The 17,105-nt window shown below is 38.7% G+C and overlaps 1 protein-coding gene across 4 annotated transcripts in view; it reads left to right on the top strand.

The window, feature by feature from the left end:
- The first annotated feature begins 291 nt into the window (after nucleotides 1–291).
- The window catches only part of LOC139763177 (uncharacterized), a 56,488-nt gene continuing 39,674 nt past the window's right edge, over nucleotides 292–17,105 (top strand). For 2 of the 4 annotated variants that reach the window (XM_071688898.1, XM_071688917.1), the window contains exons 1-6: nucleotides 292–519; nucleotides 4,947–5,082; nucleotides 7,895–7,999; nucleotides 11,110–11,276; nucleotides 13,123–13,324; nucleotides 15,367–15,648. In XM_071688898.1, the coding sequence (XP_071544999.1) occupies nucleotides 379–519; nucleotides 4,947–5,082; nucleotides 7,895–7,999; nucleotides 11,110–11,276; nucleotides 13,123–13,324; nucleotides 15,367–15,648 (1,033 nt within the window). In that variant the 5' untranslated portion in view covers nucleotides 292–378. The remainder of the gene's footprint in view (nucleotides 520–4,946; nucleotides 5,083–7,894; nucleotides 8,000–11,109; nucleotides 11,277–13,122; nucleotides 13,325–15,366; nucleotides 15,649–17,105) is intronic. The other 2 variants (XM_071688907.1, XM_071688926.1) reach the window with 2 other exon arrangements.

The raw sequence follows: 17,105 nt of genomic DNA on the forward strand, positions 1-17,105 counted from the left end.
TCCCTTAAATTTTCATTATATTTATTTGTACATTACCATGTAGGCTGAATTTCCGGTTATCATATCATTACAACAAAAATTTACATGTAAATGCGCAAGATAAGCAAGTCAAGCACACATCCCTAATGTGTGAAAATAGAACTTATGCTTGGTCATTTTCCGCATAACGTTCAAACTAAGAAATCAAAAAGATAAACCATCAATAGAAATACTTAAAGAGTCATCATCACATGGCTGAGATGTAAAAATATCTCAATAATTTGCGATGTGGGGAAACACAGATGATCAGCTGGAGGAGGAGAGCGGACGCCGCCCGCCCCAGTGTTGTTGTGGTGGTGGTGGTGGTGTTTGAGGTGGTGACGTACCGTGGACTCTAGCATGGCCGGGATTACTGCATGGATCTTATTGAGTTGCCTCTCTGTCGTAGCTGCTGCTCTCAACACTGTCCTCAACGTAGAAGAGATAAATTCAATCCACTATGCCGTCGATATATTAAGTAAACCAGTGCTAAAGGACCAGGTAAGGTTAGGGCCCATGGTGTCGACGGGCTGACAAGGAATACCTGTACCCAGTTACACCAGGACTTTTATTTTTAGGTATTATACGCATGAAGATTCTCAGATCAGGATGAGACTTATTGCCAAAGCATGATGCGTAAATTCATTGGTGTGACCTTACTAACAGAAGCAGTACATGTGAAATAAGTAACTAACCTCACAGTTAAAAGGAATTGACCTAAGCTGTTGACTTACCTTCAGTGTTAATCAGTAAATTAGAGATGCAACGATGTCATTAACATCGGTAATTCATCAATGTATCCCAAAATCGTTATTTGTGTGGGCCCATTGTAGGCGAGAATGAGGTAATTGTTTAAAAGAGCTCCACAGTTGTATTGACTTTGAATATCTTAGACTGATTGTAGTGTGCAGAGCTTGTGTATTGTTCCGAGAAAACAGATGCAGTTACATAGCATGATTTGGAGCATTAGTTTTTATTGAATGATGTTAGATAAGTTATAAAAGTTTAGGTATAACGGTAGATGTATGGTGTTAATGGAGAAGTGCAAATTAGACTTGTACGATTCAGTAGAACTTATTAAAACTTTACGTAACCTCCTACACTTGCCAAAATTATATATGTATATCATTATATTTGTCTTCTGGAGGTCACATAGCCTCTTGTTGAGATTTCTTTTCACATCTGTTTGGTATCACACAATCGAAATGTGCTAAAATATACCAGTGTAAAAGAGCATGCTATCCATATTGCCAAATTTGTGTTCAAATGAGCTATTGGAGCTAAGTGTGATGAGAAAAAGAAAGGATTCTTAGCCAAAGAAAAATATAATTACTTTGCCATAGTGCTGTCTTCTGATCAGTCTCCCTGAATGCAGAAGTTCAATTTGAATACCTAAATGATAGAGGAGAGTGAATAATTATATTTTTTTGTAAAAGGAAAGGACATTGTATAAGAATGATGAAAAACAGAAAAAGTGATGTAGGCCTCAGCTTATCGTGGGAGAAATAACAAACTTACGATGGGAGCATTTTTCTAATATAGCTGTAAGTGTGACACTGCTTGCCTGGTAGTAAGATGTCATCCCAGGCAGTGTTGTAACCTCACCTATGCAGTATAATGTTTTGGTGCTCTAGCTTCCTTTTTTATTCAAAATGGTTATTTGACTGGGACTCTTGGCCTAATAAACGTGGGCTTATTGACTGTAGTTAGTTCTCAGCCAGTTAATCATGCTTGATTTGACTGCATTGTATATGCATTATGTTATTATGTAAATGAATATTAATGATTTTTCCTTATGTTTTCAGTTTTACTAGGTGATTATGCTTTTGCTAATGTATATCAACTGACTGTTCTACGTCTTTTATATCATTCTTATGTCTCCTTGATGATGTGATCATTTCACAAAAGTGTACTTGGGAACTTATCAAGTATATATATATATATATATATATATATATATATATATATATATATATATATATATATATATGGGGATAGGAATGAATAAAGGCAGACAGTATGAATTATGTACATGTGTATTTATGTATATGTCTGTGTGTGTATATATATGTATATGTTGAGATATATGGGTATGTATATTTGCGTGTGTGGACGTGTATGTATATACATGTGTATGTGGGTGGGTTGGGCCATTCTTTCGTCTGTTTCCTTGCGCTACCTTGCTAACGCAGGGGACAGTGACAAAGCAAAATAGGTAAATATGAATAATATATATTTTATTTATTATTTTATTTTGCTTTGTCGCTGTCTCCCGCGTTTGCGAGGTAGCGCAAGGAAACAGACGAAAGAAATGTCCCAACCCACCTCCATACACATGTATATACATTCATGTCCACACGCAAATATACATACCAATACATTTCAACATATACATATATATATACATACAGAGACATACACATATATACACATGTACATGATTCATACTTGCTGCCCTTATTCATTCCCGTCGCCACCCCGCCACACATGAAATGACAACCCCCTCCCCCTGCATGCGTGCAAGGTAGTGCTTGGAAAAGATGACAAAGGCCACATTCGTTCAAACTCAGTCTTTAGCTGTCATGTATAATGCACCGAAACACAGCTCCCTTTCCACAGCCAGGCCCCACAAAACTTTCCATGGTTTACCCCAGACGCTTCACATGCCCTGGTTCAATCCATTGACAGCACATTGACCCTGGTATGCCACATTGTTCCAGTTCACTCTATTCCTTGCACACCTTTCAGGCCCCAATCACTCAAAATCTTTTTCACTTCACCCTTCCACCTCCAATTTAGTCTCCCACCTCTCCTTGTTCCCTCCATCTGTGACACGTGTCCTCTTTGTCAATCTTTCCTCACTCATTCTCTCCATGTGACCAAACCATTTCAATGCACCCTCTTCTGCTCTATCAACCACACTCTTTTTAATTCTGCTCCTCTCTCTTACCCTTTCATTACTTACTTGATCAAACCTCCTCACACCACATATTGTCCTCAAACATCTCATATCCAACACATCCACCCTCCTCTGCTCAACCCTATCTATAGCCCATGCCTCACAACCATATAACATTGTTGGAACCACTATTCCCTCAAACATACCCATTTTTGCTCTTCGAGATAACATTCTTGCCTTCCGCACATTCTTCAACGCTTCCTGAACCTTCACCCCTTCCCCCACCCTGTGACTCACTTCCACTTTCATGGGTCCACCCACTGCTAAATCCACTCCCAGATATCTACAACACTTCACTTCCTCCAGGTTTTCTCCATTCAAACTTATCTCCCAAATTACTTGTCCCTCAACCCTAATGAACGTAATAACCTTGCTCTTATTCACATTTACTCTCAGCTTTTTTCTTTCTCACTCTTTACCAAACTCAGTCACCAACTTCTGTAGTTTCTCACCTGAATCAGCCACCAGCACTGTATTATCAGCAAACAACAACTGACTCACTTCCCTAGCTCTCTCATCCACAGTGGACTGCATACTTGCCCCTCTCCAAAACTCTTGCATTTACCTCCCAAACAACCCCATACATAAACAAATTAAACAACCATGGAGACATAACGCACCCCTGCCACAAACCAACTTTCACTGGAAACCAGTCACTTTCCTCTCTTCCTGCTCGTACACATGCCTTACATCCTCAATAAAAACTTTTCACTGCTTCTAGCAACTTACCCTCCGCAGAGCATCTCTATCTACTCTATCATATGCCTTCTCCAGATCCATAAATGCTATATACAAATCCATCTTTTTTTCTAAGAATTTCTCACATACGTTCTTCAAAGCAAACACCTGATCCACACATCCTCTATCTGCTGAAACCACACTGCTCTTCCCCAATCTGATGCTCTGTGCATGCCTTCACCCTCTCAGTCAATGCCCTCCCATATAGTTTCCCAGGAATACTCAACAAACTTATACCTCTGTAACTTGAACACTCACCTTTATCCCCTTTGCCTTTGTACCATGGCGCTATGCATGCGTTCCGCCAATCCTCAGGCACCTCACCATGAACCATACTTACGTTTAATGTCCACAACACAGTCACCCCCTTTTTTTGATAAATTCCACAGCCTTACCGGCTTCATCTCCCGCAAAGCTTTCACTACCTCTTCTCTGTTTACCAAATCATTCTCCCTGACCCTCTCACTTCGCACCCCACCTCGACCAAAACACCCTATATCTGCCACATATCTGTTGTCTTTTTCCCAGTGCTACCTCGCACATGTGCGGGGGGAGGGGTTGTCATTTCATGTGTGGCAGGGTGGCGACAGGAATGAATAAAGGCAGCAAGTATGAATTATGTACCTGTATATATATGCATATGTGTGTATGTATATATATGTATACATTGAAATGTATAGGTATGTATATGTGCGTGTGTGGACGTGTATGTATATACATGTGTATGTGAGTGGGTGAGGCCATTCTTTCGTCTGTTTCCTTGCGCTGCCTCGCTAACACGGGAGACAGCGACAAAGTATGATAGATAGAATATATATTGAAAATGAGTATTGTATTTACTGAATAAATTATTGATGGTGCGTTTTAAGTCTGCAAGGGAGCTTTGGCTCAGCAGGCTGTGATGTATTTTCATTTTGTAAACATTGATAAATGAATTTTATGTAACATTTTTGGCAATACATTTTATGACCCTTATTAACTCTGGCTGCCTTGCTGCATTTCATTTTATGCAGGATTTTTGCCACCTCTTCTCCCTTCACCACACCACTTGCCATGACACTCTCACTTCTCATGCCTCTCAGACCCAAACACCCTACACCTCCCACCCTATCACCAATCACATTCAAGCTTCCTGCAAATTACATATACGTATATGTGTTTCTTCTTTGTCTAGATATATTCCAGGATCATAGTTTTCATGTACATTAATAGAATTTATATTTCTATCTAGGTCTGGGATGGGGAGGTGATGACTGTTGTGAACAAACACGGACAAGAATATATATGTTCCCTGCCTAGTGTTACTCCATTAGATTCTGACTTAAAACATGATGAAGATATACTTGATCAGCTGGTGGATATTTCTGGTAAGTTCTGTGATCAATTGTCAGTCCTTTTTTATATCTCCCCTTTTGGGTCTGTCTCATGAGCATGAGAGATTCTTTAGGATATGTCTAGTCAAATTGGATTGGGACATATAAGCCCTTAGTATTTCTGGTAAGGAAGCATTTGCATTCCTTACCTTTAACTAACCACTCAGCCATGGTATGGTAGCTTGTTTATATTGGACCTGCATTTAGCCAGTCAAGAGACCACCACAGAAATGACATTATCAACCTGTTCACTCCCAGCTGCTCAGCAGCATAAAATTCTCCAAGCAGCTGCCTGATTGGATTTTCCTACCACATGAATCAGTTTCCATTTCCTTTCTCTTTTATGTTTGATATTTAATTTATTAACATTCAGGATTTTCATACGTGAAAGTGTGTTTGGGATTTGATATGTGAACCTGTGAATGAAGTAATGTATGTAATTTTAATGATGCTGTATTTTCTATCATTGGCTTTCGTATGTGCCAATCACATTACTGGTGATTAGACATTCACTGTATTCCTGGTGCATCTTTCAAACTTTGTCTTTTCTGACCCAGAAGTGTGGTGGCTTATGGGTATAGTTGTTGCTTGTGTATCTATAATTGTTTCAGTTTATTTTTAGTACTTTTCCTTCAAAGTCATATTGTGAAAACCTTTTACTTCACAGCTGATATTAGAACAGTGGCTGATAACCCTAAAACATCCACATTGGGTGTACAGACATTCAAAAAGTGTAAACATTCAACTGTTGAGATGCTTGAAGTGCATATGTGTTTCTCATGAGAGGCAGCAAATAGAGGCCAAAATGTAATACGCTGTATTTTATACTGAGAATGGCACTATATATATATATATATATATATATATATATATATATATATATATATATATATATATATATATATTTTATTTATTATACTTAATCGTCGTTTCCCGCATCAACAAGGTAACACCAGGAAACAGATGAAGAATGGTCCATCCACTCATCTACACACATATATATACATAAACGCCTATACGCCTATACACGTACATATACGCACATATACATACACATACAAAGACATGTACATATATACACATGTATATATTCATACTTGCTTGCCTTCATCCATTTCCGGTGCTAACCCATCCCACAGGAAACAGCACTACCACCCCTGCTTCAGCATAGCTCCAGGAAAACAAGACAAAAAAGGCCACATTCGTTCACAGTTTCTAGCTGTCATGTGTAATGCACCGAAACGATAGCTCCCTACCCACACCCAGGCCCCACAGTATCCACATCAAGGCCCCACTGACCCCAGACGTTTCACATGCCCTGGTTCAGTCCATTGACAGCACGTCGACCCTGTTATACCACATTGTTCCAATTTTCTCTACTCCTTGCACACCTCTCCCCTTCTTGTATGTTCAGGCCCTAATCACTCAGAATCTTTTTACTCCTTCTTTCCACCTCCAATTTGGTCTCCCACCTCTCCTTGTTCCCTCACCTCTGACACATATATATCCTCTTTGTTAATTTTTCCTCACTCATTTTATCCATGTGTCTGGACCATTTCAACACACCCTCTTCTGCTCTGTCAACCACACTCCTCTTATTTCCACGCATCTCTCTTACCCTTTCATTACTTACACGATCAAAGCACCTAATACCACATATTGTCCTCAAACAGTTCATTTCCAACACATCCACCCTCTTCCATACAACCATATCTATAGCCCATGTCTCACAACCATATAACATTGTTGGAACTACTATTCCTTCAAACATACCCATTTTTGCCCTCCGAAATAATGTTCTCTCCTTCCACACATTCTTCATCACTCCAAGAACCTTACCCCCCTCCTCCATCCTGTGACTCACTTCTGCTTCCATGGTTCCACTTGCTGTTAAGTCCACTCCCAGTTATCTGATCACTTCCCCCAATTTTTCTCCATTTAGACTTACATCCCAGTTAACTTGTCCTTCAACCCTACTGAACCTGATAACCCTGCAATTATTCACATTTACTCTCAACTTTCTCCTTTCACACTTCTAAACTCAGTCACCAACTTCTGCAGTTTCTCACTCGAATCAGCTACTAGAGCTGTATCATCGGCGAACAACAAATGACTCACTTTCCAGGCCCTCTCATCCCCAACAGACTGCATACTTGCTCCTTTCTACAAAACTCTTGCATATACCTCCCTAACCACCCCATCCATAAACAAATTAAACAACCATGGGGACATCACACACCCCCGCCGCAAACCAACATTCACTGAGAACCAGTCACTTTCCTCTCTTCCTACTTGTACACATGCCTCAGATCCTCGATAAAATCTTTTCACTGCTTCTACCAACTTACCTCCCACACCATATACTCTTAATACCTTCCACAAAGCATATCTGTCATCTCTATCATATGCTTTCTCCAGATCCATAAATGCTACATACATTCTTCAAAGCATACACCTGATCCATACATCCTCTACCACTTCTGAAACCAATCTGCTCTTCCCCAATCTGATGTTCTGTACATGCCTTCACTCTCGGTCAATACCCTCCCATATGACTTCCCAGGAATACTCACCTCTGTAATTTGAACACTCACCTTTATCCCCTTTGCCTTTATACAGTGGCACTATGCATGCATTCCACCAATCGTCAGGCACTTCACCATGAACCATAAATGATGTTCATGAATAATGTAATAAAGTACATTATATTGTATTTTCATTTTTTTTATATTCAGTAACCCAATATAGATACTATTCCTTTGATTTTACCATTTGCATTTTGTATTCAAAAACTTTTCAATTTCAGTTCTTTTACGACCGATGGAGACAGCTCCCTGCCTTATCAAGACAGTTGATTGGTGGACATACGAGTTTTGTTATGGTTCAGTAATTAAGCAGTACCACTTGGAAGGTAAGTATTAATCATGTATATGGACAAAATATGAGTGAAATTAGATTCCAGTATGGTAAAGTATAAGCAGTAGTAATACTTTGTCATGTAATTAACTTGTTGCTGATTGGTAATTACCTTGCATACTGTATTTGCATTGGGTTGAACACGCAGGGCCAAAAGAGTGTGGTTGAGATATGTGAGGAATTAGTTATTTATGGAACTGTACACTATCCTTGTTGGATGATGGATTTTCTATTTTTGTAATTTGATGACATTAAAATATGGTATATTAATCTTCTCTCTCTTGTTTTGTTGTAAAGCAGGTGCAGAAATAGGTAGTAGTAGTAGTAGTTAAAGGCAGTTAATGACCAGGGATGTATATTACCAGTACTACCCACCTAGGTATCAGGTGGGTAAGTGACAGCTGTGTAGTGAATCAGCACTTCAGTGGTTGTCAGATTGCTTTTCTCTTACCCAGATAGCTGTCTTTTCTTTCTGCCTCACCCACACGTGGACTACTGGCATTCTGTCCACAAGCATACAATCTCTCGTATCCTTGTCACACATAACACTTGAAAGCTCTTAACTCATACAGCTTATTCTTCATAAATCTAGCTTAAATCATACAGCTCATTCTTTGTAACTATAGATTTTCCTTTGGTGAGTACTATGTGGTGGCTCTGTCTTTTGGCAAAATGGAAGGAGCAATAGGTAGAAGTAGTGGATAAAAGCAGATTAATGTCTTTGTGAATCATGATATGGACCAAAATATAAGGTCCTTATATTTTGCTACCCATCATTAAATGAAAAGAGTATATGTGTAAGTAAAGGATACATATATACAAGTTAGTTAACAAGACTAATGTGGCGATGGTGTAGTGCTAAATGTGATGTATTGATCACTTGGTAGAGAGTATGAGGGAAGGGAAGGGCAAAAAAAGCTTTAAGGGGTGAGCCTTGGGGTGTATATTCAGTAAAGACACAGCATCGTTTATGACAGAAATGCATATTATGATAAAATCTATGTACAAAAAAGCAAAGGCTGTGGTATTTCACTCAAGGTAATGAGTAGACTGCCTGGTGGTGGAGGAAGGCAGGAGTGGGAAATGAGGAGAGTGTGGGGTGAGCTTCATCACTCATATTTGGTAAATGATGTTTATCACTATTTGGGATGATTGTTTACATATTTTTATATGTATATTTGCATAAACGTACACATTTACATATATTCACGTTGTTTACATATACATTTACACTTAAGAATTACTTCAGTAGAGTGAAGAAAGCACTGTTAGTGATCAGGGTCATATTTAACAGTATTTAACAGTCATACATAAAGTGTGTGAAAGAAGAAAGTTAAGAGTAAATGTGAATAAGAGCAAGGTTATTAGGTACAGTAGGGTTGAGGGTCAAGTCAATTGGGAGGTAAGTTTGAATGGAGAAAAACTGGAGGAAGTAAAGTGTTTTAGATATCTGGGAGTGGATCTGGCAGCGGATGGAACCATGGAAGCGGAAGTGAATCATTGGGTGGGGGAGGGGGGGCGAAAATCCTGGGAGCCTTGAAGAATGTGTGGAAGTCGAGAACATTAACTCCGAAAGCAAAAATGGCTATGTTTGAAGGAATGGTGGTTCCAACAGTGTTGTATGGTTACGAGGCGTGGGCTATGGATAGAGTTGTGCGCAGGAGGGTGGATGTGCTGGAAATGAGATGTTTAAGGACAATATGTGGTGTGAGGTGGTTTGATCGAGTAAGTAATGTAAGGGTAAGAGAGATGTGTGGAAATAAAAAGAGCATGGTTGAGAGAGCAGAAGATGGTGTTTTGAAATGGTTTGGTCACATGGAGAGAATGAGTGAGGAAAAATTGACAAAGAGGATATATGTGTCAGAGGTGGAGGGAACGAGGAGAAATGGGAGACCAAATTGGAGGTGGAAAGATGGAGTGAAAAAGATTTTGAGTGATCGGGGCCTGAACATTTAGGAGGGTGAAAGGCGGGCAAGGAATAGAGTGAATTGGATCGATGTGGTATACCGGGGTCGGCGTGCTGTCAGTGGATTGAATCAGGGCATGTGAAGTGTCTGGGGTAAACCATGGAAAGTTCTGTGGGGCCTGAATGTGGAAAGGGATCTGTGGTTTTGGGCATTATTGCATGACAGCTAGAGACTGAGTGTGAACGAATGGGGCCTTTGTTGTCTTTTCCTAGCGCTGCCTCGCACACATGAGGGGGGAGGGGGATGTTATTCCTTGTGTGGTGAGGTGGCGATGGGAATGAATAAAGGCAGACAGTGTGAAATTTGTGCATGTGTATATATGTATGTGTCTGTGTGTGTATATATAGGTGTACATTGAGATGTATAGGTATGTATATTTGCGTGTGTGGACGTGTATGTATATACATGTGTATGGGGGTGGGTTGGGCCATTTCTTTCGTCTGTTTCCTTGCGCTACCTTGCAAACACGGGAGACAGCGACAAAGCAAAATAAATAAATGAATAACATATATACATTGGAATAGCATTGAAAGAGAGCCTTCAGAACTTTGAACACATGATGATTCTTGCTGCCTGCTATGGAAATCTTCATATGATGACTCCCACTACTTAAGGATTAAACACATGGAAAATGCTCACATATCAGTTGCTGTTGGCTGCCATTCTCATAGAGCACATCTTTTATTCATTTATTTTTCTTCTAATACCAAGACCACGTCAGTAGTTTGCATATGATGCTTGTATTCAACCTATCTTTTGTGTGATTTGGTTTAAGAACTTAAAAAAACCAAAATCATTAATTTATTTATTAAAAGGTTAATGGGACATAATCAATATGACCTTAGACTGAAGAAAAGAAATTATGCCTAAGTTTGAGGTTGGTGCCAGAAGTACTAAAGCCTCAAAAGTTAAGATAATGATAAATAAATCAAACTTAGGGCCTCCTTCTAAGCTTTCTTACCTTAACAGGTAGGCTTATGTTGTTGTCTTATACATACTGTAGTTAATTTTTCCTCATGGCTGTGTCATAAACCAAAGGATTTGAAACATAACCTTAGTTTTAAGTGTTCATTTGTTACTAATGAATATATGTGGATAGAATAGTGAAAATGTTTTCTTTGATGGTTTGCTTTTTCAGACAGTAAAGCTTCTGGACCCATAATTATTTTGGGCAAGTATGAATCAGAATATAACTGGAAGAACAGCTCAGAGACCAAGAACCGTCTTCAGAGGTTTCATAGTCAGTTTTACGTTAATGGAACGAAATGTGACCTTACAGGGGAACCTAGACGTACTGAAGTTAGAGTAAGTTTTTATATTAAAGTATGGTGCTATTGCCAAATGATTATCTATATACCATAGTTATTTATATGTTTTTGGCAGTGACACTAGTTTCTCATAAAGATATCTTTTGTAGGTTTTCATATGTTGCATATATTGATTATCATCTGTGTTTTTCTTTACTGTTGCCAATAATTGCCTCCACCATACCTCCCTACTTAGTGTTGATGTATTTCTTTTAATCTTGATAATTATTTCATTCTCATATATTTAGTTTATGATTATGTTGTCGATTTTCATGTTTGTAATGCCATCAGAGCACAATGTTTTTTATTTCATCAAGCACTACCTTCTTATTTTTATCATATGATACCTACATACATTTATTCATTATACTTGATTGCCGTTTCTTGCATCAGCTAGGTAGGGCCAGGAAACAGATAAAGAAAGACCCATCCACTCATATACGTACATATATACATATAGGCACATTCTTTTCTTTCTTTCAGACTATTCGCCATTTCCCATGTTAGCGAGGTAGCGTTAAGAACAGAGAACTGGGCCTTTGAGGGAATATCCTCACCTGGCCCCCTTCTCTGTTCCCTCTTTTAGAAAATTAAAGAAAAATAATGAGAGGGGAGATTTCCAGCCCCCTGCTCCCTCCCCTTTTAGTCGCCTTCTACGACACGCAGGGAATGCTTGGGAAGTATTCTTTCTCCCCTATCCCCAGGGATCATATAGGCACATACGTGTACATATACATACATCTTTCTTTCATACTATTTGCCATTTCCCGCGTTAGCGAGGTAGCGTTAAGAACAGAGGACTGGACCTTTGAGGGAATATCCTCACCTGGCCCCCTTCTCTGTTCCTTCTTTTGGAAAATATATAACAAGCAGTGGTGATGTAAGAAGGAGATGGAGTGAGTATTTTGAAGGTTTGTTGAATGTGTTTGATGATAGAGTGGCTGATGAGAGGTACTATAGATGGGAAAGAGGGCAGGTGAGAGAGTATTGGTAAGGTTCCAAAAGAATAAAGAATGTTTTGGAAGGTGAAAAGTGTGAGCAGAACAAAAATGGAGGTGATAGAGAGCAGAGAAGGTAAGGAAGCGACTGATTGAGGATTTTGAAGGTTGCTGAGTATGTAGGATGATAGACAGGAGGATTTGGAGTGTTTGGAATGAGGTAGCATGTGGAGTTAGAGACTGTTGGATGAATGGAATAATATTACTGAGGACATGGTCAATGCAGAGATTGTATGATTATAGAGGTTGTTTGAGAGATAGGACCCTACAAGTATGAAACTCCGCCCCCCCCTATAGTATAGACACATGATTACTTGTGGTGAATGGTATGGTGAAAAGAGAAGAGAAAGTTAAAACCTTGCAGAAGATGAAGTGAGACAAAACAGCAGGAGTGGTTGGATTACGGATGAGCTTAAAAAAAAGTATGACAGTTTTGTTACTTGGCTAATCTTACCGTTTTACTTTTGTATGGCCCACTTTCAGATGCCTTTAGGTTGGCAGAGTGGATGTGAAGTGCACTTGTATATGGCAGAGGGAACTAACTTAAATGGTCAGTACTAGAAGTTTGAGTGTTGAGTATAGCTAGTAAGGTGTATGGGAGAATGGTGATATGCACAGCACATCTGATTTAGAAGGAGTCATATAACCTCAAGAGAGGTAAATGGTGTATAATCTGTGTTTTCTTTGAAGAATTCATATGAAAAATATTGGAGAAAGAATGAGTGGTATGCAGCTTTTATGGGTCTTGAGAAAGTGTATGTTAGGGTTGACAGAGAGACTTTGTAGAAATTATGATTTACTTACAAACTATTATTCTTGTGTGAAATATTACTTTATTTTTTTCAGTTTCATTGTGAAGATGGTGTAGGTGATTATATTCAGAGAGTAGATGAACCGGAATCATGTCGATATGTTGTTACTGTCGCAACTACTCGTGTTTGTCACCACCCCTACTTACGACTTCAGAGTGTGCGAACTCCGCATGCCATCACCTGTGCTCCAGCTCTCACACAGGAGCAGTACCACAGATATCTCACCTATCAAGACAGTATGTTGTTGACTTTTTTAGCAAATCATTGTTTGTCATAGCGTGTTCTGTTATCACATGCTCGAGGCACTGATAATATTTTGTTTATTATGTATTTATCTGTGTATTATCTTCAGTTTCTTTGCTGTTTACCTGATGTAAATCAAATATATACAACCTCACAGTTCACTTACACATCACCATAACAGGCATTACTGAACCCCATTAGGATGTATTTACACTACAAGTTAAAGGTCACTTTAGCAAGGCTTTATCACCAGTAATTAATATGCCAAAATCGTAGGTCCCTGTCCACAACCAGATCCCTCTGACCTTTTTTGCCCTGGTTCAGTCCATATACTGCATATGTTCCCCTGCGTACTACATCACTCCAGTTCATTTTATCCCATGCACCTTTTACATCTTCCTGCATGTTGAGGCCCTGAGCTTTCAAAAATTTTCACTCCATCTTTCCATCTTCAATTTGGTCTTCCCCTTCTCCTTGTCCCTCCACATCTGACAAATATATCCCTTTATCAACCTCTCCTTACTTCATATTTAGTTCATATTTATTCATGTTTATTAGAATAAAAACTTTTGGTTAGTCACTTAGAATTTTATGATCAAGTCACTTTAGATATTCACAGTTTCCAGCTCAAGCTCTTCTACATTTATTCTGAAATAGTATACCCAAGGATGGTCAGAAAAGAATTTTCATGTGTTATTCTAGTCAGCTGCGTTCAGATGCAATATTTATTTTAGAAAGGGCTGCTGGATGGGAAAGTGTCATTAAGATAGACACATTTATGAGAGTGTAATCAGATGAACCAGTAGGGGTGAGATTGTGTAGTTACAGTGGGGTGGATTAGAGGTGGAAAAACAGATCCATTAAGAGAGCGTTCACAGCATTCAGAAATTTGAGTCGGATGCTATAGATCATTGAGAATGGAGAATGTAAGGGCTTCAACCCACTCACCATCAGTATGGGAAGAATTCAAGCATTCCTTACGGTGAACGTTAAAATCCTTGAAGTAGAGGATCTCGGCTTGCAGGTGAAAGGATGCCATAGTCTTATGACAGGAGTTTAGATAGTTGAAGAAAGATATGAAATATGTAGAATTAGGAGAGCATTAGGCCAAACAGAGGAAAAGTGTGTAGTTGGGAGAAAGACCTTTAGTCACAAAGTCTGGGGACTCGAGGTCCTTGAGGCATGCAGCAGGTGTGCTGCTGTTGGATATGTAAGCACTGCTTCTCAATATACCTCATATTCTTCACCCACTCCTCTAGTTATGTTTGCTCTCTACTTTTGCTATTCTTTACCTGTCACTTTTGATATCTCCTCACATAAGCCTGTTTTCCTGACTCACTCACTTTCACCACCCTTTTCCCACCCATGTAATTTCCTTATTTACTATAGGTCTTTTGGATAGGTGATTTGAATATTCCTTTGATGTGATTGGAAGTGGCTCTCAGCAGTATCTTTCTTTGGTTGAAAAATACTAGAATTGCATATTAATTTTTTTTTAACTTGTTGCCATATTGTGCTACAGCAAGGGAACACCAAGCACTGAGGAAATATGGCCTCACTCACATCCATACTCAGTATAATGTACTGAATCCATTTCTGTGAGGAACTGATGAGTCTGACTGCTGTCTCTAGGCAGTGGATGAGTTCACTGTGCATTTTTCATACAGTCCATTTGCTACTGCTTTTCAAGATATTCTATGATTCTTCCTCTGGTTTGGATATATTTTTGATAGAATAGTTTTCTTATTTTCTTTAAAAAAAAATTTCTAGGTGGTTTTAAGCATGTATCCTTGAGATTTTGTGTATTAGATTTTTAAGATCATTTCTTTATCTCAATTGTGAATTTATGTTGGTACTTTGACATGCAAGAGGGCAGTGATGCATAAATGTACATTAATGAAGAGTTTATATTACGCTGTTGATCAGCATTTACAGATAGGCATTTAAGAATGACGAGAGGAAGACAAAGAAATGTAATGTAAATTTTTTTCTTCTTTTTTATGTAGATTGATTAACAGAGAATTTATCTTAACAGAAAAAATTAAAGAGGAGCAGAACTTGAAAGAAAAGTGGCTCAAGCAAAATGTTGAAGTTTTGAGGGGAACAGACTTGGAGGAGAATCATTCTATTCTTCATCCTATCACTACTGATTCAGATTTTCATGATGATCTTAGTGATGATGAGGATGAAGAGGAACTGAAAATGAACATCAAAATCGTTCGACTGTCACCTGTCAAAAAACAAAAAAGTCAACAATCGGCAGAGGATAAGGAAGATGTAATGGAGGTAGAAACACAAATTACACTTGAGGAAAGTGGTGAGTTTGTTGCATGATGTAGATGGTATGCCTCTCACCTTTTACTTTTTAAGAAAAGGTTTAGGATGCTTCTAGCCTTTATTCAGTTGGACTCACCAATGGGATTTATCTTCTTGATGGGACAAGGCACATTTAGATGGGATAAGGAATTTGAACTGATTGTGAGAGAAAGATGGGAAGGGTCTGGATGATATCTGCAGGGGAGTAAGGATGATTGCGAGGCCTAAAAGAGTTTAGTAGAAAGGTTCAGGGATTGAGAGAGAGGGTAAATGAGAGATGGAGTGAAGAAGTATCCATGGTCTTCAGGGAGAATAAAGAAATTTTTTAGGAGGTCAATGATTTAAGAAAAACAGGAAAACAGATGGGAGTGACAGTAAGGAAAACAGAGGGAGAAATGGAAACAGGCAAAGAAGAGGTGGAAAGGAGATGGAATGAATCGTTTAAAGGACTGCTGAACTTGTCAGATGATAGGATGGGGGTCTAGTGTGTTTAGAATGAGGTGGTGTACAAAGCAAGAAAGAGGGGAGGTATTGAAAGCCTTGCATAAGATGAATTGCGGCAAGGCAGCAGAAGGGAAATGGATTTTAGTTCAAGTTTCCTAAGGAAGGAGTTGACATTACTGCCTTTTTAGCATGTATGACCCAAGAAGAGTGTGAAAGATTAAGGTTGTGAGGTTTAGTAGGGGGTGAGATGTGCTGGTTTGAATGGAGTTTTTTTTTTTTTTTTTTTTTTTTTTTTTTTTTTTTTTTTTGTAGTCCTGGGAGTCCACTGAACATGACAGCAGATGGAACTGGAGGAGTTGAAGTGAACCATAGAGTGGGTTAGGGGGCAAACATTCTGGTTGCATTGAGGAGTGTGTGGAAGTAGAGGTCAGTGTCAGCAAAGGAAAGAATGGATATGGTTGATGGTAGAGTAGTTACAGTAATGCTATATAGATGTGAGTTATTGTAGGACACATAAAAAAAGAACAGAAGAGGATGGATATTTTGGAAATGAAATGTTGAGGTTGATATGTGGTAGAGGGTTAGGTTCTAACCCCAATATTCCAAGAACATATCATTGAGGATCTTTAATGCTTGCAAGAGACTGCCTTAGAGAGAGTTTTTCAAGTTTCAGAAAAAAAAAAATTTCAAAGAAGGATGCTTCAAGACATCAAAGTTTTTTCAGTCTTGTATATAAACCATTCGAAATGAGATTAGTCATAGACAATAATGTTAATAAGTAAAGAAAAAATAATTTTCTTGTAGAACCATATGTACTAACATACACTACAAACAAATAATATTTAGAACCTGCATTAGGTGCAAAATACTCTGAAGGCTCATATTTCTAAAGTCCATAATATCAAATAATGTTTGGTCTTGAGGATTTCAGATTTTAGAATCTCAGGCTGTGGTACCAAATAAGCTGGTTGATATTTCTATTCATTATTTTATGACTACTTCATTGCAGTAAAT

Source organism: Panulirus ornatus, chromosome 3 (assembly GCF_036320965.1).
Source record: "Panulirus ornatus isolate Po-2019 chromosome 3, ASM3632096v1, whole genome shotgun sequence".
Classification (NCBI taxonomy): domain Eukaryota; kingdom Metazoa; phylum Arthropoda; class Malacostraca; order Decapoda; family Palinuridae; genus Panulirus; species Panulirus ornatus.